The sequence below is a fragment of the Mobula hypostoma genome, chromosome 4 (genome assembly GCF_963921235.1).
Source record: "Mobula hypostoma chromosome 4, sMobHyp1.1, whole genome shotgun sequence".
NCBI lineage: Eukaryota > Metazoa > Chordata > Chondrichthyes > Myliobatiformes > Myliobatidae > Mobula > Mobula hypostoma.
Genome location: NC_086100.1, coordinates 71,078,653 through 71,105,049, shown reverse-complemented (window position 1 = coordinate 71,105,049; position 26,397 = coordinate 71,078,653). Strand labels below are relative to the sequence as shown.

The following is a 26,397-nucleotide window of genomic DNA, read 5'->3' as shown; positions in this document are numbered from 1 at the left end:
CAAGACCATCTACAGTGGCATCAATGAGGGGATCCTGACTGGCTGTATCACCGTCTGGTACGGGAACTGCACCAACCTTGATCGCTGGGCACTGTGGAGAGTGGTACGGACAGCCCAGCGTACCTGTGAATGTGAACTTCCCTCCATTGAGGACATTTACAGCAGCAGGTGCGTAACGAAGGATTGGAAAATCATCGGGGACACCTATCACCCCAAGCATAAACTGTTCCAGCTGCTTCTGTCTGGCAAACAGTACCGCAGCAATAAAGCCAGGACCAACAGGCTACGGGACAGCTTCTTTCTACAAGACGTTAGACATTTAAATTCACATGTTTACACGTTGCAACAGAGTCATAACGCAAAGATTTTTACTCCCTCACGTTGTGGGCTGATGTAAGATTTAAATAAATTTATTCATTCAATGCTTAATTGGCGCTGTACCAGAGCCACATAAAATCAGAGACAAAACTTTCACACGGAAAGCATAATTAAACATAAATGATACAAAATTATTTGAGGGAAAAAATCAATTTAGAACAAAAAAACCCCAAAGGATATTGTTACCAATGTCGGGAATCAAGAACTAGAGGGCATATTTTAAAAGAGCGGGAAGAGATTTAATAAAAATTGAGAGGCAAGTTTTTCACCCAGAGACCGGTTAGAATATGGAATGAGCTGCTAAAGAAGTGGTTGAGGCAGATGTGTTAACAACATTGAAAACATACTTCGACAGGTACTGTACACAAACAAGGAGTGTTCAATTGAACGCAATTTCTCATGACAAACGTCAATGTATACCAAGCAACACACACAAAATGCTGGAGGAAGTCAGCATCTATGGAAATGAGCATACAGTCGCCGTTTCGGGCCCAGATCCTTCATCCGAACGTATTCTAAATCTACTTTTGAAAGCACTAGCTTATATACACACTTTACAGCCACGATTGCGTCTTATGTCTCTGAATCATATCACTTGCGACATAAACACATCGCTAAAGTTGCATTCTTCTTCAGAGTGCATTTTAAATCTTTTATTCTGGTTCTCCTCCAAGTAGCGGTAATATGATGAGTATTGTGGATTTGTCCCTGATCTGGTAATGGGAGAATGATTCCTCGTTTTCCAGTTGTTTGTCGCTATAAATGAGGCGCAGATCATCCACATCCGTGACACCTTAAAAAGAGAGAAATTGAGAAAAGAACGAACCATAAGTAATCTTAAATCTAATGCAAGTATTGTAATTAATCAAACAGGTTTTAAAATCGTCAGATTCAAAAAGAAAACATTTTCAAGTCCAGATTTGTCTCGAGAAAACTGAATTCAAAGTAAGGTTTGAAACAAATATTTTAATATCGGTAAAACGTAACAATTCTACCTTAATCGGCGAAGCTACCTGTAATATCTCGGTACGCAACTTCCAACAGGTCAGACTATCTAACCAATTTTCATCTCAGAAATCCATATGTTATTCAAGTACCTAACAAAGATGGCAGTTTGGTTATCAGCAATTTTTTTAATGTAACGATCTTCATCGCATTAAATTCAGCTTCCGACTCCGATATATCCACCATAATTCTTTCGCTTCTCAAACCAATGACGCACACTTGATACATCTTTCCCATTTTGGTCTCAGAAACTTCGATTGCTGCTGTATCGCCAGTAAAGGTCTATTAAAATGAACTAGATTTAGTTTCACTTGCTTTATGTAACTCTGGCTGAAGGGCTGGGCTGTTTGATGTTTTGTGAACCGACTAGGGGAAGGAGGTTAGCAAGTCAATGCCAGAAGGGGGCATAATGTTGGGATATCTCTGGGAGGGGTGGGCATAAAACAGGACAAACTTTCCTGTGAGCTGTATTTTTAACAAAGCAACAAAAAGTGTCCAAATAAAATGTTAAACACGAAGAGAAGGGAAGATTTTACCGTTGCAAACAATAGTTCGGAGAAGCATTGCACCAGGAAGGAAGTTAAAGGAATAAACCGCCTCCTTTTCGAGGGAGTGGTCGGAGGGTTTACATTTCACTGCACTTGTTTGGCGTAAGCTACAATCGTATTTTCTGATCGACACAAACTCCCCTGTTGTGAAAGTGCATCGGACGGGAACGGGTGCAGAGAAAATGTCCAATGATTCCATTGACAACAGACTGAAATTTGTTAAGCGACCGGACGAGGTCACAGGTAAAATAAGCGTCACACCATGCGTAAAATAAGGACTGACCCCCCCATCGCGGAGTCTGGGTGGGCAAGTTCACTCGGGTGTCTTGTACATCCCAGATTTACGCTGCCGCTTGGAGCTGAAAATCTACGCGCAATTCTACGTGTGTAGAATCCGGATCCAGACCCCCGCGCAGTGGCCGCTGAATGGCTAATTGTCTTTGGCTGATCGGGGACCCAGGATGGAAATAGGTCTTTGACTAAGTCCAAACCTGGTTAGCTAGAGTTCGACAGTGAGAGATCAGTGTATGTTGAGAGCTTTTAGTAATACCCAAAGTGCTTTTGATATATTCGAACTAGTTTTGGTTTGCCACACAATAAAATCGTTACCTCAATTCCCCACTCACATCTACCGACAGTAAACTTTCAACCACTTGTTTGTTGAGAACCTATCTAACTTTGCCTTAAAATATTCAAATATTTGGACGCTATTACGCTTCTGTGAAGAAAATTCTGAAGACTTTAATTAAAAAATATATTTTTTCTGTCCTTAGAGGGCAACCCTTATTTTTAAATATCGTCCCTCACGCCCACACCAGTTCTCAATTCTCCAACAAGAGAATCCCCTCTACATCATGTCAAGATCTTTCAGGATTTTTTTAATACTTAAATAAAGTCCCTCTCACATGCTCCCCTAAATTCAGTACATACAAACCATAGTCTCTTTATAGTCTCTTTCTGCTAGTTCCGGGTATTAGTTCGGTATACATTCCCAGAGCTGCTTCCAATGCATTTTATGTCTTCTGAGTTTTTCTCCACTTCTGAATCAGAATCAGTTTATGATCCTTGTCTTATGGGAAGTGAAAACTGATGTTTTCCCAAAGCATGTTGTTCATGAACTTGAAGACGCCACAGTAGCGTAGCGGTTAGCACGAGTTATTACAACTCGGGGCGTCGAAGTTCCGAGTTCATTTCGGGTTCCGCCTGTAAGGAGTTTGTACGTCCTCGCCATGACGGCGTAGTAGCCTATCGGTTAGTAGCCTAAATGGCCATTGTAAATTGTCCTGCTTTGTGTTGGGCTGGTGTTAAATAGGTGGGCTGCTGGCCGACATAGTTTGTTGGGCCGGAGGTGCCTGTTCCTTGCTGTATCTCTCAGTAATGAAAGACATTTATGGCAATACAGTCCGATTAATCGGCAGAATTCAATTTTTCATAAAACCTTAGCATTGTGTAATTTTGCTTCTATTTCAAGGTTCAAAAGTTCTAACAAATCCTTCAAAAGTAAGTAATGTCAATGTTCTTTGCTATCATTTCATGGTATGTGCCTGCAAATTGTTTGGTTTTATTTTAGTTTTCATCTATCTGATTAAAGTCATTCTATCGAAAATAGAGCATATTCTTTCATTGAAATAAAATTGTCTTTTACCTTTAACCCATAAATAGTATGTACACCATCAAGTATTAGGCTAACTATTGTTTACTTTTATAATTATTTCTAATTTGTGTGTGTTTTATTTTTGTTACTTGTACTTTTGTTCTGTGCAATCAAACATTGTTAATTTATGTTGAGTTACTCTTCCCTCTTGTGTCTGTGGTATCGTAATGTGCTACATATCATGTTCTTTTTCTCTGAATGTAAAATGGAAAGCCTGTTGGGTATGCAGTGTCAGTTATGGATTGTCACAAAGTTCAAAAATCTGTCCCTTTGGGTAGGTGTGGCTTCCTAACTATATGCCTCAGGCTAGGAAAGGCCCAGTCCCATATCCTACATCACGGACCTCTGATACAGGATTTGCCATGAAAGTCTGCTATACTTGATGAGAATTCAGCAATGTTGTCAAGATTTCAGTGTTCTACAAATATTACTTACAGGTAGGAATACATCATATAGCAGCTCTGACATTCCAGCCTCACATCCCAACCATCAATCGGCAATGGCCTTTTCCAGTGACGCAGACATGACCTGCAGGGTTTTGGCACACTGATTGGCAAGAGGACACAAACCAAGTGAGACCCTAGAAGGAAAGAGGGTCCCTAGGTTATTATCAGTGGAGTTGAGTTTCAGTAAGGAGTGGGGGCGGGGTTGAGATATAGAGAAAGATACTGTGTTTTCTTTGCCTAATTTTGGCAGAAATAAGGTGACATGCCAGTGACTATTAATAATTTGAAAGGATTTTCACATCATAATCCAATGGTTCTTGCTTCTAATGTTTTCAGAAATATAAAAACTAAATTTAAGGTGATACTATTACATTTGTATAGGGTCATTTTCTTTGTTTAAAACCCTTGGATACTTTAGGGAGAACACAGAAATTAGTAGATGTTTGGAACGTGCTTCCATGGAGGTGATAGAAACAGATATGCAGCAGTATTGAAGAAGAATTTAAACAGACACATGAACTGGAAGAGTTTGACAGAACACAGACCCTATACAAGCTGATGGGATTAGTTTAACTTGGCTTCATAGTTGGTGCAGACATGATGTACCAATGAGCCTTTTCCTGTTCTGTACTTTTCTATGTTCTATAACAGAAAACAACCCAGAGCTCCTTCAAATCACACCAGGATACACTCCAGTCAAAATGAAAATATATGTTTTGTAACCATTGGGAAATCTGTTCCTTTCTTCAACCACATTTCTGGTAGCCACTTCACCAATCAGATCAAATTAATTTGAACCATTTTATTTTGTTTTATCTGAGCAACTATTTTTAATGAAAGCACTATTCAAGAAATTGTGGTTGGTGAATACTCAAATCCTAAAACAAATTCTGTAGTGTTTCCAACAAAATGTTCTATTGCAGGAGATGATGACCCAAATGTTTACAGGGTGGAAATGTCCTGTGGACACGCTGTGGATCCCATTTCTCTCACGGAATGGTGTCGGAGCCAGATAAGTCAGGTGGATATCACAAACAATCCTTTCTGTTATATCTCATGCTCAATCTGCTTTTTAAATGGGAATGTTTTACAATATTTTTTCATTTTCTATTCCAGGGTCATTTCAAATTCCACTGCCCTGCATTAATAGATGAGACAAATGAAGGATGTGGAGAGGAATGGTCCTACATGGAGGTGTGCAGACACGCATTGCTCTCTGTTGAGGAACGGCAGCTTTTTGAAGAGAAGCTTGCCACTCTCGCAGCTTCAAGTTACTGTGAATACAAACAGGTAAAGCAGGACTGGCATCTAACTAACTGCTAATAAATAGGGTGTTGCAAGGAATGAGGCAAACCCAAACGCAGGACACAGGCACGGAGATTAAGTTAGGATGCAGACAAGGGCATGAGCGTTGAACGGCAAGCAGGAGGGTGAGCAGGAAAGCAGAAGGCAGGTAGAACTATCTTGACACAGAACATAGAAAGGGAAGTTGCAGATAAAACCTTTCTTAGCAGCTAGAGATGGAGTTACACAGGTAAACCTCGGTGCTGAAATAAAATGTATAATATTCATCTTGACACGGAGAGACTGAGTTTCACTGGTAAATCTTGGCACTGAAGCAAAACGTAGAACACACAATCGTAAGTGGCCGGGAAATGTTAAATACCACACTGGCAAAACCAGTGATCAGGCAACGAGTGGATGCAAAGCTGGGGTTCTTATGCTGCAGGTCTTGATGAAAACCAGGTGTGCTGCCATCAATGGAAATTAGGAGAAAATGGGGTATTAACGGTCAGAACCATGGCACAAACAAAGGAAATTAGGAGAAAATGGGGAATCAATGGTCGGGACCATAACAATAACCTCCCCTCAACGATAGTGTCCAGGCAAACCACCAAGCTTGTCCGGATTGTCACGGTGGAAATCTCGGATGAGAGAAGGGTCCAAGATGAAGGAATGGGGAATCTAAGTGCACTCCTCAGGACCATCTCCCTCCCAATCGACCAGGTACTGGAGACCCCTGCCTCGGTGGCGCACATTCAGTAATTGCCAGACTATGTAAGCTGGGTAGTCGTTAATGACCCAGGCGGCTGGAGGATGTTCAGCAGGAGGGCAGAAAGGGCTGACAGACACGGGTTTCATTTGGGAGATGTGGAACGTGGGATGAATGTGCATGGATCTGGGCAGTTTGACTTTGACCACCAAGGGGTTGATGATGCTCACAATTTCGAATGGTCCAAGATAATGAGGGATGAGTTTCTTGGATTCATTCTTGAGAGATATGTCTTTTGAAGAGAGCCAAACCTTCTGACCAGGCCAATAGTTGGGCGCAGGAATTCGATGGCGACTGGCAATCCTCTGGAAGCGGTCAGCTGAGCGGAGCAGGGCCGCACGTACATCCTTCCAGACCTTGTGGCACCGGCGAAGATGGGCCTGAACTGAAGGCACAGCGATGTTGTCTTCATGTGCGGGAAACAGAGGGGGTTGGTACCCGAGGGAGCATTCAAAGGGAGACATTCTGGTGATGGCGCTGACCAGGGAGTTGTGGGCATACTCCACCCAAGTTAGATGGATGCTCCAGGATGATGAGTTATTGGTGGTTATGCAGCACAGCGCTGCTTCCAAATCCTGGTTTGCTCATTCCATTTGACCGTTAGTCTGTGGATGGAAACCAGAAGTCAGACTTACTAAGGCTCCAAGGGCTTGGCAAAAGGACTCCAGACTTGAGAGATGAATTGGGGGCCCCAGTCAGAAATGATGTCAGAGGGAATTCTATGAAGGTGGAAGACATGATAGACAAGGTCGTTGGCTGTTTCACGGGCTATAGGGAGTTTGGGAAGGGCTATGAAGTGCAAGGCTTTGGAGAAACAGTCCACCACGGTGAGTACAGCAGTGTTACCATGTGAAGGGGGTAGTCCAGTCACAAAATCCAGAGCAATGTGGGACCAAGGACGGCTAGGGACAGGTAGGGGATGAAGCAACCCAGCAGGTGATCGATGGGAGGCTTTTCTGCAGGCACATACAGAACAGGCAGAGACAAAAGAGCGAGTGTTAGCATCCATGGAAAGCCACCAGAAATGTTGCTTCAGAAGGGACAGAGTTCGATCGATTCCAGGATGGCAGACAAAACGGTAAGTGTACCCCCACTGGAGAACCTGAGACAGAACAGAGTCAGGCACGAAGAAGCGATTGGGGGGGTCCATTGCCTGAGTCTGGTTGAGTCCGTTGGGCCTCTTTGATTATGGATTCGATCTCCCAGGTGAGGGCAGCCACAACTCAGGATGATGGAAGGATGTTCCCGGGGTTGGGAAGGTCCTCCTTGGAGACATATTAACTGGAGAGAGCATCTGGCTTCCTGTTCTTGGAACCAGGACAACAGGTGAGTGTGAATCTGAAACGGCCATAAAATAATGCCCAGCAGGCTTGGCAGGACTTCAGGTATTTAGCAGTTTTGACATATGCCAGGTTCTTATGGTCTGTCTAGACGATGAATGGATGTTCAGCTCCCTCCAGTGAGTACCTCCACTCCTCCTAGGCGAGTTTGACAGCCAGCAACTCCTGGTTCCCAATGTTGTAGTTCCCTTCGGTGGGGGATAGACGGCGAGAGAAGAAGACACAGGGATGGAGATTTTGGTTTGGGATGGAGCATTGGGAGACAATCGCTCCCATCCCAGAGTTGAAGGCGTCAACTTCCACAATTAATTGGCGAGAGGGGTCAGGTTGGACCAGGATAGGAGCGGAAGTGAAACATCTCTTCAGCTCCGAGAAGGCTGAGTCTGCTTCGGGAGTCCAGTGAAAAGGGGTCACAGGAGACGTGAGTCGAATAAGGGGCGCTGCCACCCGGCTGTAATCCCTGATGAAGCGACGGTAGGAGTTTGCGAACCCCAGAAATTGCTGGAGTTGTTTGAGCGTCGTGGGTTTTGGCCACTCTTCCACCGCCCGGATCTTTTCAGGATCCGCCCTCGCCTGCCCGCTCTCAATGACGTACCTCAGGAAACTGACAGAACAGGCATGGAACTCGCACTTCTCTGCCCTAACGAAGGGCTTGTTCTCCAAAAACCTCTGAAGAACCTGATGGACATGGTGGGTGTGTTCCTGAAGACTGCACGAGAAGATTAGGATGTCATCCAAATAAATGAAAATGAAATGGTTAATAAGGTCCCTAAGGACATCGTTTACCAGGGCTTGGAAGACGCAGGGGGCATCAGTGAGACCGAATGGCATGACCAGATATTCGATGTGACCGAGGGGGGGGGTGTTAAAAGCTGTTTTCCATTCATCTCCCTCCCTTAGCCCCTTAGCCTGACCAGGTGATAGGCATTTCGCAAGTCCAACTTACAGAAAATTGTGGCTCCGTGAAGGGGCTCAAAAACAGAGTTGATAAGGGGCAGTTCTTTATGGTGATGCTGTTCAGGCCCCGATAGTCAATGCAGGGGCACAGTGAGCCGTCTTTCTTCCCCACAAAGAAGAAACCTGCACCTACAGGGGAAGATGAGGGTCGGATAATGCCAGCCGTGAGAGAGTCATTTACGTAAGCCTCCATTGCTTCCCTTTCTGGTCGGGACAGGTTGTACTGCCAACCGGTGGGTAGTGAGGTTCTGGGGAGATGATCAATTGTGCAATCGTAAGGGCGATATGGAAGCAGGGAAAGAGCCCGTAGCTTGTTAAACACTTCTCCCAGACATGATACTCTACTGGAACCTTGGATAAGTCAGTGGGTTCAGAGGTGGACAAGGTCACGGTGACCTCCACTGGAGAAGGGGCTGATTGCGGGCAAGTGGAATGGCAGAGCGAACTCCAGCTGACTATCTTCCCAGTGGGCCAGTCGCTGTGGGGGTTATGATGGCTTAACCAGAGATAGCCAAGAACTACAGGGGCTTGAGGAGAGGATATTAAATTGAATCATACCTGTTCCCAATGGTTTCCGGAGAGAAGAAGAGGTAGGGGTTCTTTGCAGTGTGTGACTTGGGCCAGTAGTCTACTGTCCAGTGCCCAGGCTTCCAGGGGTGCACACAGTGGCTCACGAGGAATTCCAGCCTGGAAGGCTAAGTTTTCATCCAAGACGTTTCCCTCAGTGCCGGAGTCCACTAGCGCTAACAGAGGCAAAGACTGTTGGTTGTAACCCAAAGTAGCTTGAAGCTACTTCTGGGGTCGGGGGATGGAAGGGAATGTTGTCTGGCTCACCAGGGTCCCCCCTGCTACTGGTGAGCCTTCCCTTTTGGCCGAAGGGGACAGGTAGCGCGAAATGGCCAGACTGGCTGTAAAATAGACCTTCACCCGCTCTCAATCTCCGGAGTCGCCCTGTGGGGGAAAGGCGATTCCGTCCCAGCTGCATGGGCTGCTCTCCTGGGGTGGTGGAAATGGCCGGGCTGGGAGCTACTCTGGGAGCAGGTGGAGGAGAGAGGCTTGTTCTGGCGGGAGGCGGTAATGAGTGCCGAGGAGTGGCCCAAGTTGGTGGATGACCAGTTCTTCCTCTATGGCGTTCTCAGAGACGATTGTCCAATGTGGTGGCTAAGGAGATCAGGGATCCAGGCTGTCGGTGTCGTCTCTTGCCGCTAACTCGTCTTTCATCATGTCGCTAAGAACATTCCGAAATACCCCTTGGAGTGCCTCATCGTTCCACCCCGAGTCGGCCACTAATGTCCGGAACTTCACGGATATTTGGTAACACTGCGTGAGCCCTGGTGGAGAGTGAGTCGACGCTTGGCGGCATCTTCACCACAAAGAAATTTGTGGTCAAAGAAATTTCTAATTTCCGTGATAAAGGTGGTGAAGGAAGAGCAGATCTCCGGTTGATTATCCCAAACACCTGTGGCCCACGCTAATGCACTTCCCCGCAACAACTGCATGATATAAGCAATCTTTGACTTATCCGTGGAGTACGTGGACGACTGCTGTTTGAACACCAAGGAGCACTGAAGAAGGAAGGCCCGGCACTTCTCCAAATCTCCAGCGTAGTGCTCTGGTTCAGGTACATGAGGCTGTCTTGGCGGGAGTGTTGCTGACACCTAAGGGGTTGCCACTACAGGCTGGCTGGGCTGGTTAGACAGAGTTCCAGGAGTGGGTTGAGAAAAATGAGTGGATACACGGTCTAACTGGTCACCGATCTGCGTGATGTGAGCAGACAGGGAATGGAGGTTCTCCATGACCTCCCGGTGGAGTTGGTCATGCTGTCCCGGTAGGGAACCCTGGCTGGCGAGAGCTTGTTGAAGGGTATTCGTGTCCGCTGGGTCCATGGTGGCCAGATGGTTCTGTTGCAAGAAATAAGGCGAACCCAAGCGCAGGACAGAGGCAGGGAGATTCAGTTAGGATGCAGACGAGGGCGTGAGCGTTGAACGGCGAACAGGAGGGTGAGCAGGAAAGCAGAAGGCGGGCAGAACTATCTTGACATGGAGTGTAGAAAGGAAAGCAGCAGACAAAACCTTTCTTAGCACGGAGAGACGGAGTTACACAGGTGAACCTCGGTGCTGAAGTAAAACATAGAAAACTTATCTTGACACGGAGAGACTGAGTTTCACAGGTAAACCTCGGAACTGAAGCAAAACGTAGAAAACACAATCCTATGCAGCCGGGAAACGTTAATTATCACATTGACAAAACCAATGATCTGGCAACTAGTGGGTGCAAAGCCAGGGTTCTTATGCTGCAGGTCTTGATGAAAACTAGGTGTGCCGCCATCAAAGGAAATTAGGAGAAAATGCGGAATTAATGGTTGGAACCGTGGCACAAACAAAGGGAATTAGGAGAAAATGGGGAATTAATGGTCGGGTCCATGACATAGGGGTCATTACTGGATTTGAGAAAGCTCGGAGCTTGGAATAATGTGAGTGTCTGAAGAAATGAGATAATATTCAGGGAGGTTGACAGGGAATGTTTTAAAAAGGAGCCACTATTTAACAGAATTTTTAAAGTAATAAGCTGGGGTTCTCACAAGGGTTTCCCAGAGACTCTAACAATGCATAGGTTAACTGACCACTTTTGCTGCAAAAGAGAACCGAGGGATTACCTGATCAAAGGATTTAAAATTATAAGGAGATTTGATATGATCAATGTAGAGAAGAAATTTTCACTTGTGGAGGAATACAATTTTGGATATCTGAATACAAAGCTTTCAAGAAGGAATATCATTGGAAATTCAGGAGAAACTAAAGAAAAATACATAGTAACTGAGATCAATTCCAAAGAAGGTGTGGAAGGTGGATGAGTACATGAAGAAATGAAGATACACTGAGGGGCTGACATGAAATAAACTGACAAACTTTATATGTGGAAATGATAAAACAATCGGTGTTTCGGTTGAGACCCACCTTCAGGATTGGAAAGGAAGGGAGAAGACACCAGAATAAAAATGTGGAGGAAGGGGAAGGAAGTCCAGCTAGAAGGTGATAGATGAACTGAGATGGCTGGGAAAGGTAAAGGGTTGGAGAAGGAGGACTTTCCCATCAAACGCCCAGAGAAAGGGATACTGTTGTAGTGTGGCGGACTGACCCCAACTCTCAACCATCAAAAAATTGTCTCCAGCATCATCACTAACGTCATCAGCTCTGGAGATCTCCTATCCACTGCCAGTGAACTCATCACTCCCTTACCCTGCACTGCATATTTCTAGCTCCTACCCAAAATCCACAAACCTGAGTGTACAAGTAGACCTGTTGACCCTGCCTGCTTCTGTCCAAGAGAACTCATGTCCACATACCTCGACTCCATTCTACCCACTTGGTTCAGTCCCATCCCACATACGTCCGCTACACTTCACATGATCTTGATGTCTTCAACAACTTTCAATTCCCTGGCCCCAACCACCTCATTTTCACCATGGGCATCGATATCCTCTATCCCCCATCAAGAAGGCCTTAAATCTTTCTGCAAAAAAAACCTAACCAGTTCCCCTTCACTACCACCCTCCTGGCAGAACTGTCCTCACCCTCAACAATTTCTCATTTGGCTCCTCCAAATCTCTCCAAACTCAAGTGTTAGCTATGGGTCCTAGCTGTGCCTGCCTTTTCAATGGCTACATAATATGTTCCACTTCTCTTCCTGTGATACTTTGATGACTGCATTGGTGCTCCTTGTACACCCTTGATGAGATCATCAATTTCATCAATTTTTCCTCCAACTTCCAAACTGCTCTTCAATATACTTGGTCCATTTCTGACACCTCTCTCTTTTCTCAATCTTCCTTTCTCCATCCCTGAATACAAACCATCTCATCACAACTTTAATAGAACCAATTTCCACAGCTATCTTGACTATAACTCTTCTCACCCCGTCTCCTGTAAAAATGCTTCGTCTCTTTTCTCAGTTTCTTCATTTCCACTATATTTGTTCCAGGATGAGGCTTTCCTTTCCAAGACATCAGAGATGTCCTCCTTCTTCAAAGAGCTGTGTTTCCCTTCCTCCACCATTGATGCTGCCCTCACCTGCATCTCCTCCATTTCCGGACACCCACGGCTTAACGGGGTAGAATTCCTCTTGGCTTCACCTATTATTCTCCACAATTTCCACCATCCCAACACATCTTTACCTACACCCCCACTCTCTGCGTTCTATAGGGGATGCTTCCTCTATGATTCGAGTCCATTCATCCCTCCCCTCTGATCTCCTTCCTGGCATACGATAAAAATGCGACACAGCCTCCTCCTTATTCACCTACTCCCTTAACATCATTCAAGGACCCAAGCAGTCCTACTAGGTGAGACAACACTTCACCTGCGAATGTATTGGCGTCATCTATTCCACTCAGCAATCCCAATGTGGCCTTCTCTACATTGATGAGACCTAATGGAAATTGTGGGACAACTTTGTTGTGCACCTCTGCTACACCGCCAAAAACAGAATTTCCCTTTGGCAAAACACTTTAATTCCTATCCCCATTCCTGTTCTGACATGTTGGTCGATGGACTCCTCTTTTGTCATGATGAGGCTACACTCAGGGTGGAAGAGAAACAACTCATGTTCTATCTGGGTAGCCTCCAACCTGATGACATGAACATCAATTTCTCCTTCTGGTAAATCTTTTCCCTCACCTTTCCCTCTTAGACCATAAGACATAGGAGCAGAATTTGCCGTTTCATCCCATTAAGTCTGCTCCTCCATCCAATCATCACTGATCCTGGATCCCACTCAACCCCATATATCTGGCTTCTTACCATATCCTTTGTTCCCCTCACTGTTCAGGAAATGATCAAATTCCGCCCTAAATATACACATGGACTTGACCTCCACTGCAGTCTGTGGCAGAGCATCCCACAGATTTACTATTCTTTGGCTGAGAAAAATCCTCCTTACCTCTGTTCTAAAGGGTCGCCCCTCAATTTTGAGGCTGTGTCCTCTAGTTCTGGACACCCCCACTACAGGAAACATCCTCTCCATGTCCACCCTATCTAGTCTTTTTAACATTCGGAACGTTTCAATGAGATCCTCCTGTGTACTTCTAAATTCCAATGAATACCGGCCCAAAGCTGACAAACTCTCCTCTTCTTCTATTTCCCACTTCGGCCTCTGACCTCTTCTCCTCACCTGCCTATCATCTCCTCCTGGTGCTCACTCCTACTTCCCCTTCTCTCATGATCCACTCTCCTATCCTACCACATCCCCTCTCTAGCCCTTTACCTTTGCCACCCACCTGGCTTCACCTGTCACCTTTCAGCTAGTCCTTCTTCCCTTCCCCCATGTTTTTATTCTGACATCTTCCACTTCTTTTCCAGTCCTGAAGAATCTCGACCGAAACGTCAACTGTTCATTCTTTTCTATAGATGCAGCCTGACCTGCTGAGTTCCTCCAGCATTTTGTGTGTGTTGCTCTGGAATTCCAGCATCTGCAGAATCTCTTGTCTTGAAGCTTTATATCTGGATCATACACACCCAGGTATTGGTTCACTTCTGGACTGTTAATTCTGCAACATGATTCTCACCAATAGTTCTATACAGAATTGTCAGCATTTTTTATTGGTGCTCATGAATGTGCAAGTCCCAGAATGTCAGTTCCTCAGTCATGTTCTAACAAAGAATTCTGCATGGATTCTTTCAGAAGGAGCTTGTGGAATTCATAGTATGTAGATGAGAAGAACAGTTCTCTGATCTTGCATCAGGTTAGGGAAGATACAGGATCCATAAACTTTTCAGTGGAAATTGTCGGTAGAATGAAGATATTGCATATCTTCAATGATTTGCATATTACCCTCACTAGCCCATGGCACAGGCAGCAATAATAGATTACAACCCTGGAGGTCCTGCTTTTCAGCTTTCTACTTAGCTCCCTAAAATCTCTCTTCAGGACCTCCTCCCTTTTCCTATCTATGTCATTGGTGCCAATCTATATCATGATGGCTTCCCCTCCCCCTTTAGAATGCCATGGACCCCATCTGAAATGGTCCTGACCCTGGCACCACCTGGGGCACATACCATTTGGGTGTCTCTATCGTGTCCACAGAATCTTGTGTCTACTCATCTAACCATGGAATCCCCTATCAATACTGCAGTCCTCTTCTCCTGCATTCCCTTCTGAGCCACGGCAGCAGACTCTCCTTACTTTACACCATTCCCTACTTTATATTGTGGAGATCAGCAAAGACGATGAACCAAGAACAGGAAAGATTTAGAGAGCTTTGGGCCAAACTCAAGCAAATGGGTATCACTCTCTGGTGCGGGGGTGGGGGAGTGGGGGAGTGGGGTGGGGATGCTACTACACAGGATTGAAAGAAACTGCACAAAGTTGTGAACTTAACTTCACCATGAGCACTAGCCTCTGTGGCATCCAGGCCATCTTAAAGGAACGATGCCTTAAAAAGGTGGCATCTGTCATGACGGACTTTCATCACCCAGAACATGCCCCTATCTCATTGCTTCCATCAGGGAGATACAGGAGCCTGAGGGAAAACAACACAATGATTCAGGATCAGCTTCTTCCCCTCTGCCATCAGATTTCTGAATGGACAATGAGCTCTCCCTCACTACTTTTTATTTTCATTTTTACACTTCTTACTTAGTTTAACTATTTAACATATATATTTATTGTAATTCATGGTTTCCTCTCTGTACTTATTTATTGCATTTACTGTTGCTGCAAAGACTACAAATTTCGCTACACACGCCAATGATATTAAACCTGATTCTGATTCTGATTCTGAAATGCGATCAGTTCAGACAGATGGATTGGTTTGCACGGAGCAGTTGGACCAAAGGGCCAGTTTATGTGCTGTATCAATCAATGACTCTGTGACTCAAAGATGTGATTCCGCTGTAAAGCAATGTAAAGGGAAACACAGTCTTACTCAGTGATTGTGGTATAAACCCATATGACCAAGTGTTACATACCTCGTGGGTATCTTGTGATTGCCTTATGACCATGATGTAATTGAGTATCTTGTGAGTATTATGTAATGGTCTTGTGATGGTGGGGAGGTGTAATTTTCCCACCAGGGTGAGGTCACATGATGTAATTTTCCCGCCGGTGTGAGGTCACATGATGGCATGTTCCCAACAGGTATACAAAGAGGATACCCTTGATGTCAAGCAGTTAATTTGTCAGTTAATTTGTTAGTTACTTTTTTATGCTGCATATTCGTCTCATGATGCAGTTTCGTTTTAAAGTGGAGTTTATACATTCTATTGTAAGGAACAAAAACGTGGTGCCAGCAGTTTTGCCAATTGCTGCCAGTTTTTGTTTGTTGCACCTTTGATTTACCTTTACAGTCTAGTATTGGAGAGTGAAGACCTTAGTAGAGTACAGGAACCTGAAGGAATGAGTAAAGTTGGTGTTATTCGGCGGTTTTATAAAGGGTTGACCATATTGCATCTTCGTTCAGGAATAGTGGCCTGCATCTGAGATAACCCGTGCAAGATCAGGAAAATCTGTGCAGTGTTCACCCTCCAGGAAAAGATCCGTTCCTTTGAGCTGTTTTATTTCTTCTATCATGAATTCTTTGGACAAGGCATCTCGCAGCTGGGGTCAGCAGTAATGTCACGTCTTCGAAGCAATCAGTTTTCAGGGAAGTCTCTCCTTACTGACTGTATAAATCACTTGGACTTTCGAACTTACCACTTTAAGACCGTATTGGAATTTACCACTTTAAGAACTGTTCCAGAGTTTGGCTCTTTGTGAAATTGCTGTATAGCATTTAACTTCCGGTTAAGTTAGTTGTTTGTTTACCTTTCACTAGTGTTGAGCAGAGTTTAATAAATGTTTATGTTTGTTTATAAAACCTGACTGAATTCTATGTTCATCGTTGCCGACCACGTAACACCAAGGAATTAATCATCAGATGAATATCACTCCAGAAATCTCTCAATATATTTAGTACTTAGCCAACTGTTTAGGTATAGCACTTCTGGGGTGGGTGGGGGGGGGGGTTCGGGGATCTCAAGATTGTTACTGTGATAATGATTTCACTTCGCAAACTTTTAATTTGTGTGGAACATCAAAAATTATCAATACAGGAGATGCCATAACATTAATTTTGAAGAAGCACATTTAAAAGCTAAGATTACATTATTATATACAGTGGATTATCAGAAGTGTATGTCCTTAATTACTAATTTCATCATCTGTCTTTGTTTAGTGTCCTAGGTGTGGGAGTTATGTGGAACGGAAAGATGAGACGAACATATCAGTGACTTGTTCAATCTGCACGGCCAACGATGGAATCCCTTTTGAATTTTGCTGGCAGTGTATGAAGAAGTGGAAAGGCCCAGGTCCACGCTCGGATAAATGTGATAATGAAGAATGCATTAATGTCCAGCTGGAAACCTTGAAGAATTGTGACACAAAAACTTTACCTGACAGCAATATTCAAAATTGTCCTATAATCCGTGCTTGTCCCACTTGTGGGTTGCTGATAGAACATAAAGATATGTGCAAATATGTCGTGTGCATCAGATGCCATGTGGAATTTTGCTTTGCCTGCCTTAACACAAAGGCAATTTGCAGTAAATCATCTGAGTATTCTCTTCATTGTGCTATACCTGTAGCCCCAAGGCAAACAAGTATTCCTCTGTGGAATCATACTCAAGATCAGACCTCCAATCTCACTTCAGATTCCAATTCATTTGGCAGTCCAAATCCCACTCAAAATCCCACTCTAAATTTTTTTCTAAATCATATTCAAAATCCCATTCAAAATCCTGTTCAGAGTCCAACTTTAAATTCCTCTTTAAATTCTAATAGCCATCCCAAGGACAAGAGTTGTATAATTCTATGACAAAACAATCCAGATCAGAGAATGCTGAAGGTACAAAAAACGCAGAACAGTCAGTTAAACATTGTTAGAGCGTATTATGTAATTTGCCTGACCCTTTGTTCTCTTGTGAGGGATTGTTTCATTCATTGTTCCAATGGTGATGTGATCTGAGAATCCACAAGTAGCGTAAATAATTGTCATTTCATCTTCCATAAAACATGCAGCTCTGATTTAAAGTGGACTAATTCATTATGTGCATATACAGCGTAAATTCACGATATTCATGTTTCTTCATTTTTCTGCAACATTCTGTGTATAATGTGAGGAAAGCATTACTGATTTTGTTTGTATTTACTGTGTTCTTCTGCAGGTACATAGAACATAGAAATCTACAGCACATTACAGACCCGTTGGCCCACTATGTTGTGCCAACCATGTAACCTACTCAAGAAACTGCCTAGAATTTCCCTGCCGCATAGCCCTCTATTTTTCTGAGCTGCATGCTCCCTCCTAAGAGTCTTTTAAAAGACACTATTGTGTCGGCCTCTACCACCATCGCCAGCAGTGCATTCCACACACCCACAACGTACCTCTGGCATGTTCCTTGTTCCTACATCCAAGCACCTTAAAACTATGCCCCCTCGTGTTAGATTGCTCAGCCCTGTGAAAAAACCTCTGGGTATTCACACGGTCAATGCCTCTCATCACCTTATCAGATCACTTTTCATTCTCCGTCACTTCAAGGAGAATACACCAAGTTCACTCAACCTATTTTCATAAGGCATGCTCTCTAATCCTTGCAAATCTCCTCTGCACTGTCTCTATAGTATCCACATCATTCCTGTAGTGAGGTGACCAGAACTGAACACAATACTCTAAGTGGGGTCTAACTAAGATCTTATATAGCTTTAACATTATGTCACTGCTCTTGAACTCAGTCCCACAGTTGATGAAGGCCATCACACCATACGCTTTCTTAACAACACTGTAAACGTGTGCTGCAGTTTGACTGTCCTCTTAACACGGACCCCACGATCTCGCATATCCCCCACATGGCCAAGAGTATTACTGTACCATTAAAATTGTATTCTGTCTTCAAACTTGACCTACCAAAATGAAGTACTTCACACTTAGCTGGGCTGAAATCCATCCGCCACTTCCCAGCCCAGTTCTGCATCCTGTCGATGTCCCACTGGAATCTCTGACAGCCTTCCAGACTATCCACAATGCCCCGAAATTTTGTATCATCAGCAAACTTCTACCCACCCTTCTACTTCCTCATCCAGGCCATTTAAAAAATCACAAAGAGGAGGGGTCCCAGAACCGATCCCTGCAGAACACCACTGGTCATTGACCTCCATGCTGATTACGAAACATCTATAACCACCCTTTACCTTCTGTGGGCAAGCCAATTCTCAATCTACTGAGTACTTCCCAGACATAGAGTTATTCTACCTTCTTGCTTTATTAAGTTTAAAAGTATTAACATGTAAAGTGCATCAATATTCAAATATCCAAAAATAGGCTGCTGCATTAAGTAGCGTGTTATCTTGAGTTGAAATATTATTAACATATATTCAACTATTTTATGATCATTTATAAAATAAAATTTATGTTGGGCAGAATTGTACAAAAAGCAATTTGGCACAAGTATATTTTTGTTGTAATTTATTTTTTATTGAATTTCATCATCAAACAAACATTTCCACAAGATGTATTTCAGAATCTGTACATGTATATCATATAATCATATTTGTCACAAATCTCCACATAATATTTATCTGAGGTATTCACTTATAGAAAGGAGAGGAAAGAAAGAACAATCGAGAGAAGAAAAGTAAGTACAGAGTAGGGAGTGATCTTTTTTTTTGCAACATATTCATTGACTTGTGAGAATAAAATCTGCCCTATAAGGTGTTACGTAGTTAAACCATTTTTTCAGTATGAATAAAATTGTTCCACTTTATGATTAACAGATGCTGTTATCGTCTCCATTTTGTAAATATCCATTGTAATTTCCATCCATACATTTAAAGTTGGGCTGTGGTGACCCACTTTCTAGCACACACGAACCGGCGCGCGCCGGCAGAGAGGCCGGCCCCAAAAATGGGCGCCAGGCCATCTTCACCAGCAGGGGGAAAATCGCACGCGCGGAAAGGGTCTGCGATTATGCATTCCCCACAGCAGTCCCGCCCAGGGAGGGCAAGAACGGGAAGGCTTTAAAGCAGGCCGCAAAGTTTGAATAAATCTCTTTTATCACAACTCTAACTCACCGACTATGTGTGGTTATTTTAGCGCTGTGTGTTGCACACCGCTACAGGGCTCTCCTGTGATAACCATTTCCTGGTTAGGATCTTTTTACCAGCCACCAGCAGTACATTCATTAAATATTTATCTCTTTTCAACCATTCTTGAGGTATATACCCAAAATATATGGCCTTACTCTCTAAGGGTGTTTCACATTTAAAGGTGTCTTGTAGGGCATTATGTATCCCACTCCAATAGTCTTTGATAACGGGGCATTCCCACAAAATATGATAATCGTTTGCATTTTGATTTTCACAATTTCTCCAGCAAGCAGGGGGGTTACTATCATAATGGGATTTCTGAGAGGGTGTAAGAAAATATCTTATCAAGTTTTTCAACACGAACTCCTCCATTTCTGTGATCTGGTACACTTCCATAGTATATTTAAATGAATAAAGGGAAATAGAAACAAAAATAAAATTTTCAAATCACAAAATGCAGCCAAAACCCTCTGTTACCCACTCACATCCATCAGATGTTTACTCCATTATAAAGTACTTGCAAGGAGTCTTTATAATTTGAATTATTCACTATTCAGAAAAATGTTGGTAACTCACTGAGAAACACAGCATCACAGGAGATGGAGAGCTTATCCTTCAGTGGTTTATACAGTCTTGAGACATAGGCTGAAGATGAGAAGGGAAAAATCTAACAGACACCTGAAGAGCAACTTCTTCATGCAGAAGGAGGTGAGTGTATGAAACCTGTTGCCAGAGAAATTACTTGAAGAATGAGTTGGGTGAAAGAGCCTGTTCCTCTGCTGAATTACTCTATCAGTCTGTGATTGTTGCCCTTAACAGTGTTTTAAATATGTACTGTATGCATTTAAGTATACTACTCATATGTTTAATAATTCTACACACTGAAGTCATCTTACAATAATACAATTAACAGATAATAAAGGTACCAGAGGATAGTTTATAGTTATAACTTTACTAAAGCCCATATCACTGCTAAGATATATCTAAGAGCTGTTTCTAATATTTACAACATTTTAATCAGTGGTGTACCTAATGTTAACCTGCTACCAATATAGTTGTACGGTTAACATTTGTAATGACAGAATTCCCACTGCCTTCTGCTGTACTGCCCACATCAACTTGCTTTCATCTCTGTCTCCAGTCACTGTATCAGAGCTTTTGCAGGCCATCTGACATGTACACCAGCAGTGTTCTGAAGAGGTTTGAAGGTTGGCTAGCCAGTCTCAAGATGTACGTGTAAACTCTCTGAGAAAATTCGGGTGAGGTACATGGCCAATTTTTGTACTTGACTTCTCTTCTTTACAGCTTATTCTTGTTGTAGATACATTGGGTAGGGTGACATCTAATGTACAGTCATCAGACACGGTGAATGGGGGACACCAGGGAGACAGGGAACCAGAGCTCGACAAACCCAGACAGGGCCTTATAAGTCCATGAGCCAGCAGGGTCGGTTGGTACCATCTGAGGGGAATAATGTTCATCATGATTTTTGGCAAGGTATACATCTCTAGAGTTAGAAAATATGTGATAGCATTGCACCAGTAGTAGCTTTATTACTTAAAATAAGTAATCACTTTTTGTATGTATTCCATATTAATATCAGTACAGCAGAAAATGTTACCCCACCCCCCAAAAGGTAAAAGACGTCATTTGGAGAGATTTATGGAGTTTTATCAATGTCATGATATTTTCCATATTGTTATCAAATCAAAACAATCTTAAACTTTTGTCATAGCATATAGAATTACAGTACAATAATTCAAATGTGGGGTTCCACACGGCCATAACCTAGGCCCCATTTGGTTGTAAAATGAGTATATTTAATCAAAGACTGCTTTCCATACTTTGTTTTGCATACTTTCATAACCTATTAATAATCATAATAATTTTCCAAGTCTTCCACATCTTCCGCATCTTCATCTGAACTTTCCACACTTTATGAGGTGGATGCCTGGTTCTCACAGTCTGCCAGTCTACACATGTCAATACACCTGAGGCCATTTGCAACACACATACATCTTGGGAATGAACATTTTTCTGGACAGTTACAGGCCTGTAGTTCCAGGACAGCATCGGGTGCTGGCTGGCCTTCTATTCAGTGCACCACCAACTGTTCATCTTCCTCTTCTCTCTCCATCTTCCATTCTCTGTCAACAGGGGTTGGCACTTGTTGGTCCTTCTCCAAACATCTTCTGCATATACCAGCCTGGTAGTTGGGTCGCTGTGCATGTTTTGTTAAGCAGTCCTTGCATGGTGGGAGTTGATGACTTTCGATTTCACCTTTTTTGGCACAGAAAAGGTGATACCTGAGCTCATTGACCTTGGTGGTCGATGCTTTTGGGGCACACAGGAGACATGTAAATGCCTCCAGTTTGTCCATCACTTCTGAGGAGAGGTCCCATTCCTGACTGAATTCTAAGAATGTGTCCTGAGTTTCTCTGTTGCTGGTCAGAAGTTTTAGGGCACTTGTCTTCCCTTTGCCTGTAAAAGCGCTTACAGTGTCACATCTTGTATATACATGCAACCCGATGAGAGCCCTATGAACCTCTGTGCCCACAGTGGCAGCAACCTTCCTGATGTCTACAAGCCTTGTACGGGTTCTAGTGCCACACTTCTGGAACAATGGGACCTCAATCTGGTCACAAAATGCTAAGGACATGATAACGACATCTGTGTCTTCTGAGCAGATCGCTACAGATTGGTATCCCTCTCTTGTGGCATGGGCAGCATGGAGAAGTAGGCGGCCATCTGCTTCTTCTTGTTGACACTGAAGAGCTGACACCTCCTCACTGTCTTGAGATGTGATTCTGTAACATTTGTCATTCACAGTTGCATACAGAATCTTCTCCTGTAGCTTTGCTCTGTACTCCGCCTTCCTCCATGGACTATGAAGCTAATGAGACTATTTTTGTTACTGACTTTGGTCAGGAAGCTCCTCCACTGCCTCACCATCTGTGCGCCTGTGATACCTTGCAATTCATGACCAGTCTCTTCACCTCATAGAGATCTTTCACTATTCTTGATAGAGTTCTCCTTGTATGTGTCGATCACAACATCTTTTCTGCTACTCCAGCGGTCCCCAACCACCGAGCCGCGGACCGGTACCGGGCCTCAAAGCATGTGCTTCCGGGCCATAAGGAAATGATATGATTCAGCTGCACCTTTCCTCATTGTCTGTCACGCACTGTTTAACTTGAACTTAGGGCTGCCAACTGTCCCGTATTTGCTGGGACATCCCATATATTGGGCTAAATTGGTTTGTTCCATATTTCCCCCGCTAAGGTAGAGCGTTCCTGTGAAACCTTACTTGCCGAAATGGCATGAAGTGAAGAAGCAATTACTATTAATTTATTTGGGAAAAATTTTTGAGCGTTCCCAGACCCAAAAAAAAAACCTAACAAATCATACCAAATAACACATAAAACAGAAAATAAATAACTCTAACATATAGTAAAAGCAGGAATGATGTGATAAATACACAGCCTATATAAAGTAGAAATAATGTATGTACAGTATAGTTGGGAAGATGAAGGCAAAATCGAATTGTGGGGGAAAAAACCAGCACGTATGTGCATGTGCACGTCACACAAGGCTTCATGGTTATGGTAGACTTACCAGGAGTAAAATGTCCCGAGATTTGACTACTACTTTTGTCCCTTATTTGGGAGTGAGAATGTTGGCAATCCCAACTGTAAAAGACGTATTGAAGTGAGTTTAACCCTACTTGAACAACCCACAACCCCGGCCCCCCCCCCCCCCGGTCGGCTGGTCCGCAAGAATATTGTCAATATTAAAATGCTCTGCAGTGCAAAAAAAAAGTTGGGACCCCTGTGCTACTCTGACTGCCTTCCCTCAGAGCCATACCCCGAATTGTTGTGGCAACATCTCTGAAAGGAACTTGATCACCTTTCACTCTTTGGACCAAGTTCATTCCATTACCAGTAGCAGAGTTTCCTGGGAGTTGCTCTTCTACTGCTACATTTTTTTTGCAAGGTTGTGGCTAAAGTAGCTTTATTTGTCTTTCTCAGCAATCATTCTGGTGTGGACAGGGCCCAGGGCAATGGTCCAAGGGGATGAGAACGGATATCCTCCATACGTAGACTGAACCCTTGTGCCATCACTATGATGCATCCAAACAAAGACCTGTCTGCTTTCAAGATGATCGCCCTCCCATTTGATTTCACCTCTCTTCTTACACATATCACTGAATGTTTTCAGCTTGTTGGTTTTCATTGGGTCATGGAATTTCTTTGCTGCTGGGTCTTCCTCTAGTCTCTCATCTTTGAAGGTTGCATAGCATTGCTCACCAATCTCATATGCCTTCATCAGGTCGGAGGCAATGTCCTTGAGGGCTGCCTTTGCCGTAGAGATTCTAATGAGGTCCCAATTCTCTGCAAATAGGTTGACCCATTCGTGTATGAGGCTAACCACTGCTGAAACTGCTTCCTTATCTTTCTGGATTCTTGGCCGCTGTAGCTCCACATGACAAAGCTCTGATTTGTTGCCTTACACCATCTCCTTTAACTGTCCCAGGAATGCTCTGTGGTGCTCAGCTGTTATGTAGTAACGCTTGATAGCTCCAGCATTCAGGCTGAACTGTGATGTGCCTCCAGGAGTCTGTGTGTCTTTCTTCACTGTGGCTTCAATAGCCTGGTCCACAGGTATCTGCCCAAAGGGGTTGTTACTTGACAGCTGCACTGAGAATTGGCCTGTCTTGAAGGCCTCACACACAGAAGGATTCTTCTCTGGGAGGTTCATCATCTGAGCAAAGTAAGGGGACAGGTATCTGGCATAATTCATCTTATCATAGGCAAAGCACCATGGCATCATGATTCTTATAGCATGGAGGTGCAACTCCCAGTCCCCCTCACGAGAAACACGCAGAAACCCAAGTACTAAGTTTTCTATCATGTCAATGTATGATATCCAGAATGCGGATCGCTCTCCATTGTTGTGATGGAGGTGTTCCAGAAAGTCTGTCCACAGGGTTATCAGCTCAGCTAAGAGTGGACTTCACAGCAGATTGCTCAACTTATGTTGGTTCAAATCACTGGCCATGTTGGTCACATGGTCTAAGAATGATTTGATCATCCCATTCCTCTCTGGAACATTATCCTCAACCCATGGTGTGACCTCTGCCCATGCGAGTCTCATCAGTGCTTCATAGATCTACTTGTGGACACTGACAGCACGATTGTCGTGTTTACCATCAAGGACTCCATTGATGGACCCCTCTGCAACAATTCCAGCCTCTATGCATACGTCCTTTAGTCCAGCATCCCAAAGTCGCTTTCCTAGGATGGCTAAGGCATTACGTATGGTATGGAATGTCCCCATCCTGAGAAGAATGTTGGAGAAGCGCCCTTTGTGCTTCCAGGCCATTTCAGTGGCTCTTGCATAGAGTGCTTGATCCATGACTACCACAATTGTGCCTAGATGAAGTTCCTTCCTGAGTAGCTCTGATTGGTTCAGGATTTCAAATACTGTGGTCAACTCTGTGGCTGGTGAATTGATGGTTGACAAATACCCAACAATATCTTGTAAGATTGGTTCTTGGTCCCTGGTGCTGATATTAAAACCAGTCCAGCTTGGGATTGTCTGATACTTTGGATCTGTTTACCTTGCAAGTGTCCACACCAGGTTCTTCTTCCAGGCATGAAAGCTACCACCGCTGCAATGCTATCATATACTTTCTAGCACTAGTGGTATCTACCTTGCCAAAAATCACGATAAGAATTATTCCCCCCAGATGGTACCGGTGGCCCAAATTTGGGGTCCTGGCTCATGGACTATATATACTGCAATTGTGGAAAGCTATCTTTACTCCTGTACTTATATCTTTTCTCAATAAATTCCAACATTTATCTTCCTAATTACTTATTTCACCTGTATGTTGGCTTTGATTGACTTCAGAATGAGAACCCCTGGGATCCTTTGAACATTAACATTATTCAATCTCTTAACATTTTAAACACACTCCACTTTTCTGTATTGTGCCACATTCCTGTGTCCTCAGTCAGTTTGCCTTTATCCCACTGAAACCCCTTTTCATTCTCCTTCAGATTCTTCATCCAACCCAGTTATGTCTTGTCAGCAAACCAAGAAATACAAAATGGCAGAGCAGATTTGATGGGCCGAATGGCCGGCTTCTGCTCCTTTGTCTTATGGTCTAACATTTGATCCTCTCAGTCAAAATGTTGCTGTAGTTCCTTTCTTTTCTTTTTCAATATTTTATTGATTTCTTACATAAAAGAATACAGAGTACAGTAGGATATATAATATATATATCAATTACAATATATCTGCAATCACAAATATAGTCTCATTACCCCATATCCGTATACATTAAACTTAAACATAATATTGAAAAGAGATAATGTTATTATATAAAAAAAATCTAACCCACTACCAGAAAAAAACAGCTGTTTGCTTAAAAAAAGAAAAGGAAAAAATCCTGATCATATAATAAAACATATTGTTAGCCAACATCTGTGCTTAATAGCAAATCAAAGATTTTGAAAATAATTCAAGAGAGATCCCCACAATGTTAAAAAATCTTGTCTAGGTTCAGAAATTGAACAGGCAAATCTTCTCTAAGTTTAAGCATGACATGACATCATGTAACCAATGAGTATGAGTAGGCAGAGTGACATCCTTCCACTTCAGCAACAGTGCCCTCCTGGCAAGAAGAGAAATAAAGGCCAAAATATGCAAATCATATGACTCCAAAATTATATCATTTCCTCCAACAATACTAAATAAGGCAGTCAAAGGATTAGGTTTAAAATTTACTTTAAAAAGCACCGAAAAAGTTTGGAATACTTCCTTCCAATATTTTTCAAAACTTGGACAAGACCAAAACATATGAATTAGTGAAGCTTATCCTTTGTTACATCTATCA

The 26,397-nt window shown here is 43.3% G+C and overlaps 1 protein-coding gene across 7 annotated transcripts in view; it reads left to right on the top strand.

Moving 5' to 3' along the window:
- The window catches only part of LOC134345385 (uncharacterized protein DDB_G0292642-like), a 402,893-nt gene extending 383,521 nt beyond the window's left edge, over positions 1-19,372 (top strand). Inside the window, exons 1-5 of one of the 7 annotated variants that reach the window (XM_063045970.1) lie at positions 1,883-2,174; positions 4,955-5,052; positions 5,148-5,321; positions 13,787-13,898; positions 15,838-16,314. In XM_063045970.1, the coding sequence (XP_062902040.1) occupies positions 2,114-2,174; positions 4,955-5,052; positions 5,148-5,321; positions 13,787-13,898; positions 15,838-15,857 (465 nt within the window). In that variant the 5' untranslated portion in view covers positions 1,883-2,113 and the 3' untranslated portion in view covers positions 15,858-16,314. Of the gene's footprint in view, positions 1-1,882; positions 2,175-4,954; positions 5,053-5,147; positions 5,322-7,290; positions 7,411-13,786; positions 13,899-15,837; positions 16,331-16,590 lie in introns of those variants that run through there. The other 6 variants (XM_063045971.1, XM_063045966.1, XM_063045972.1 and 3 more) reach the window with 6 other exon arrangements.
- The last annotated feature ends 7,025 nt before the right edge of the window (positions 19,373-26,397 follow it).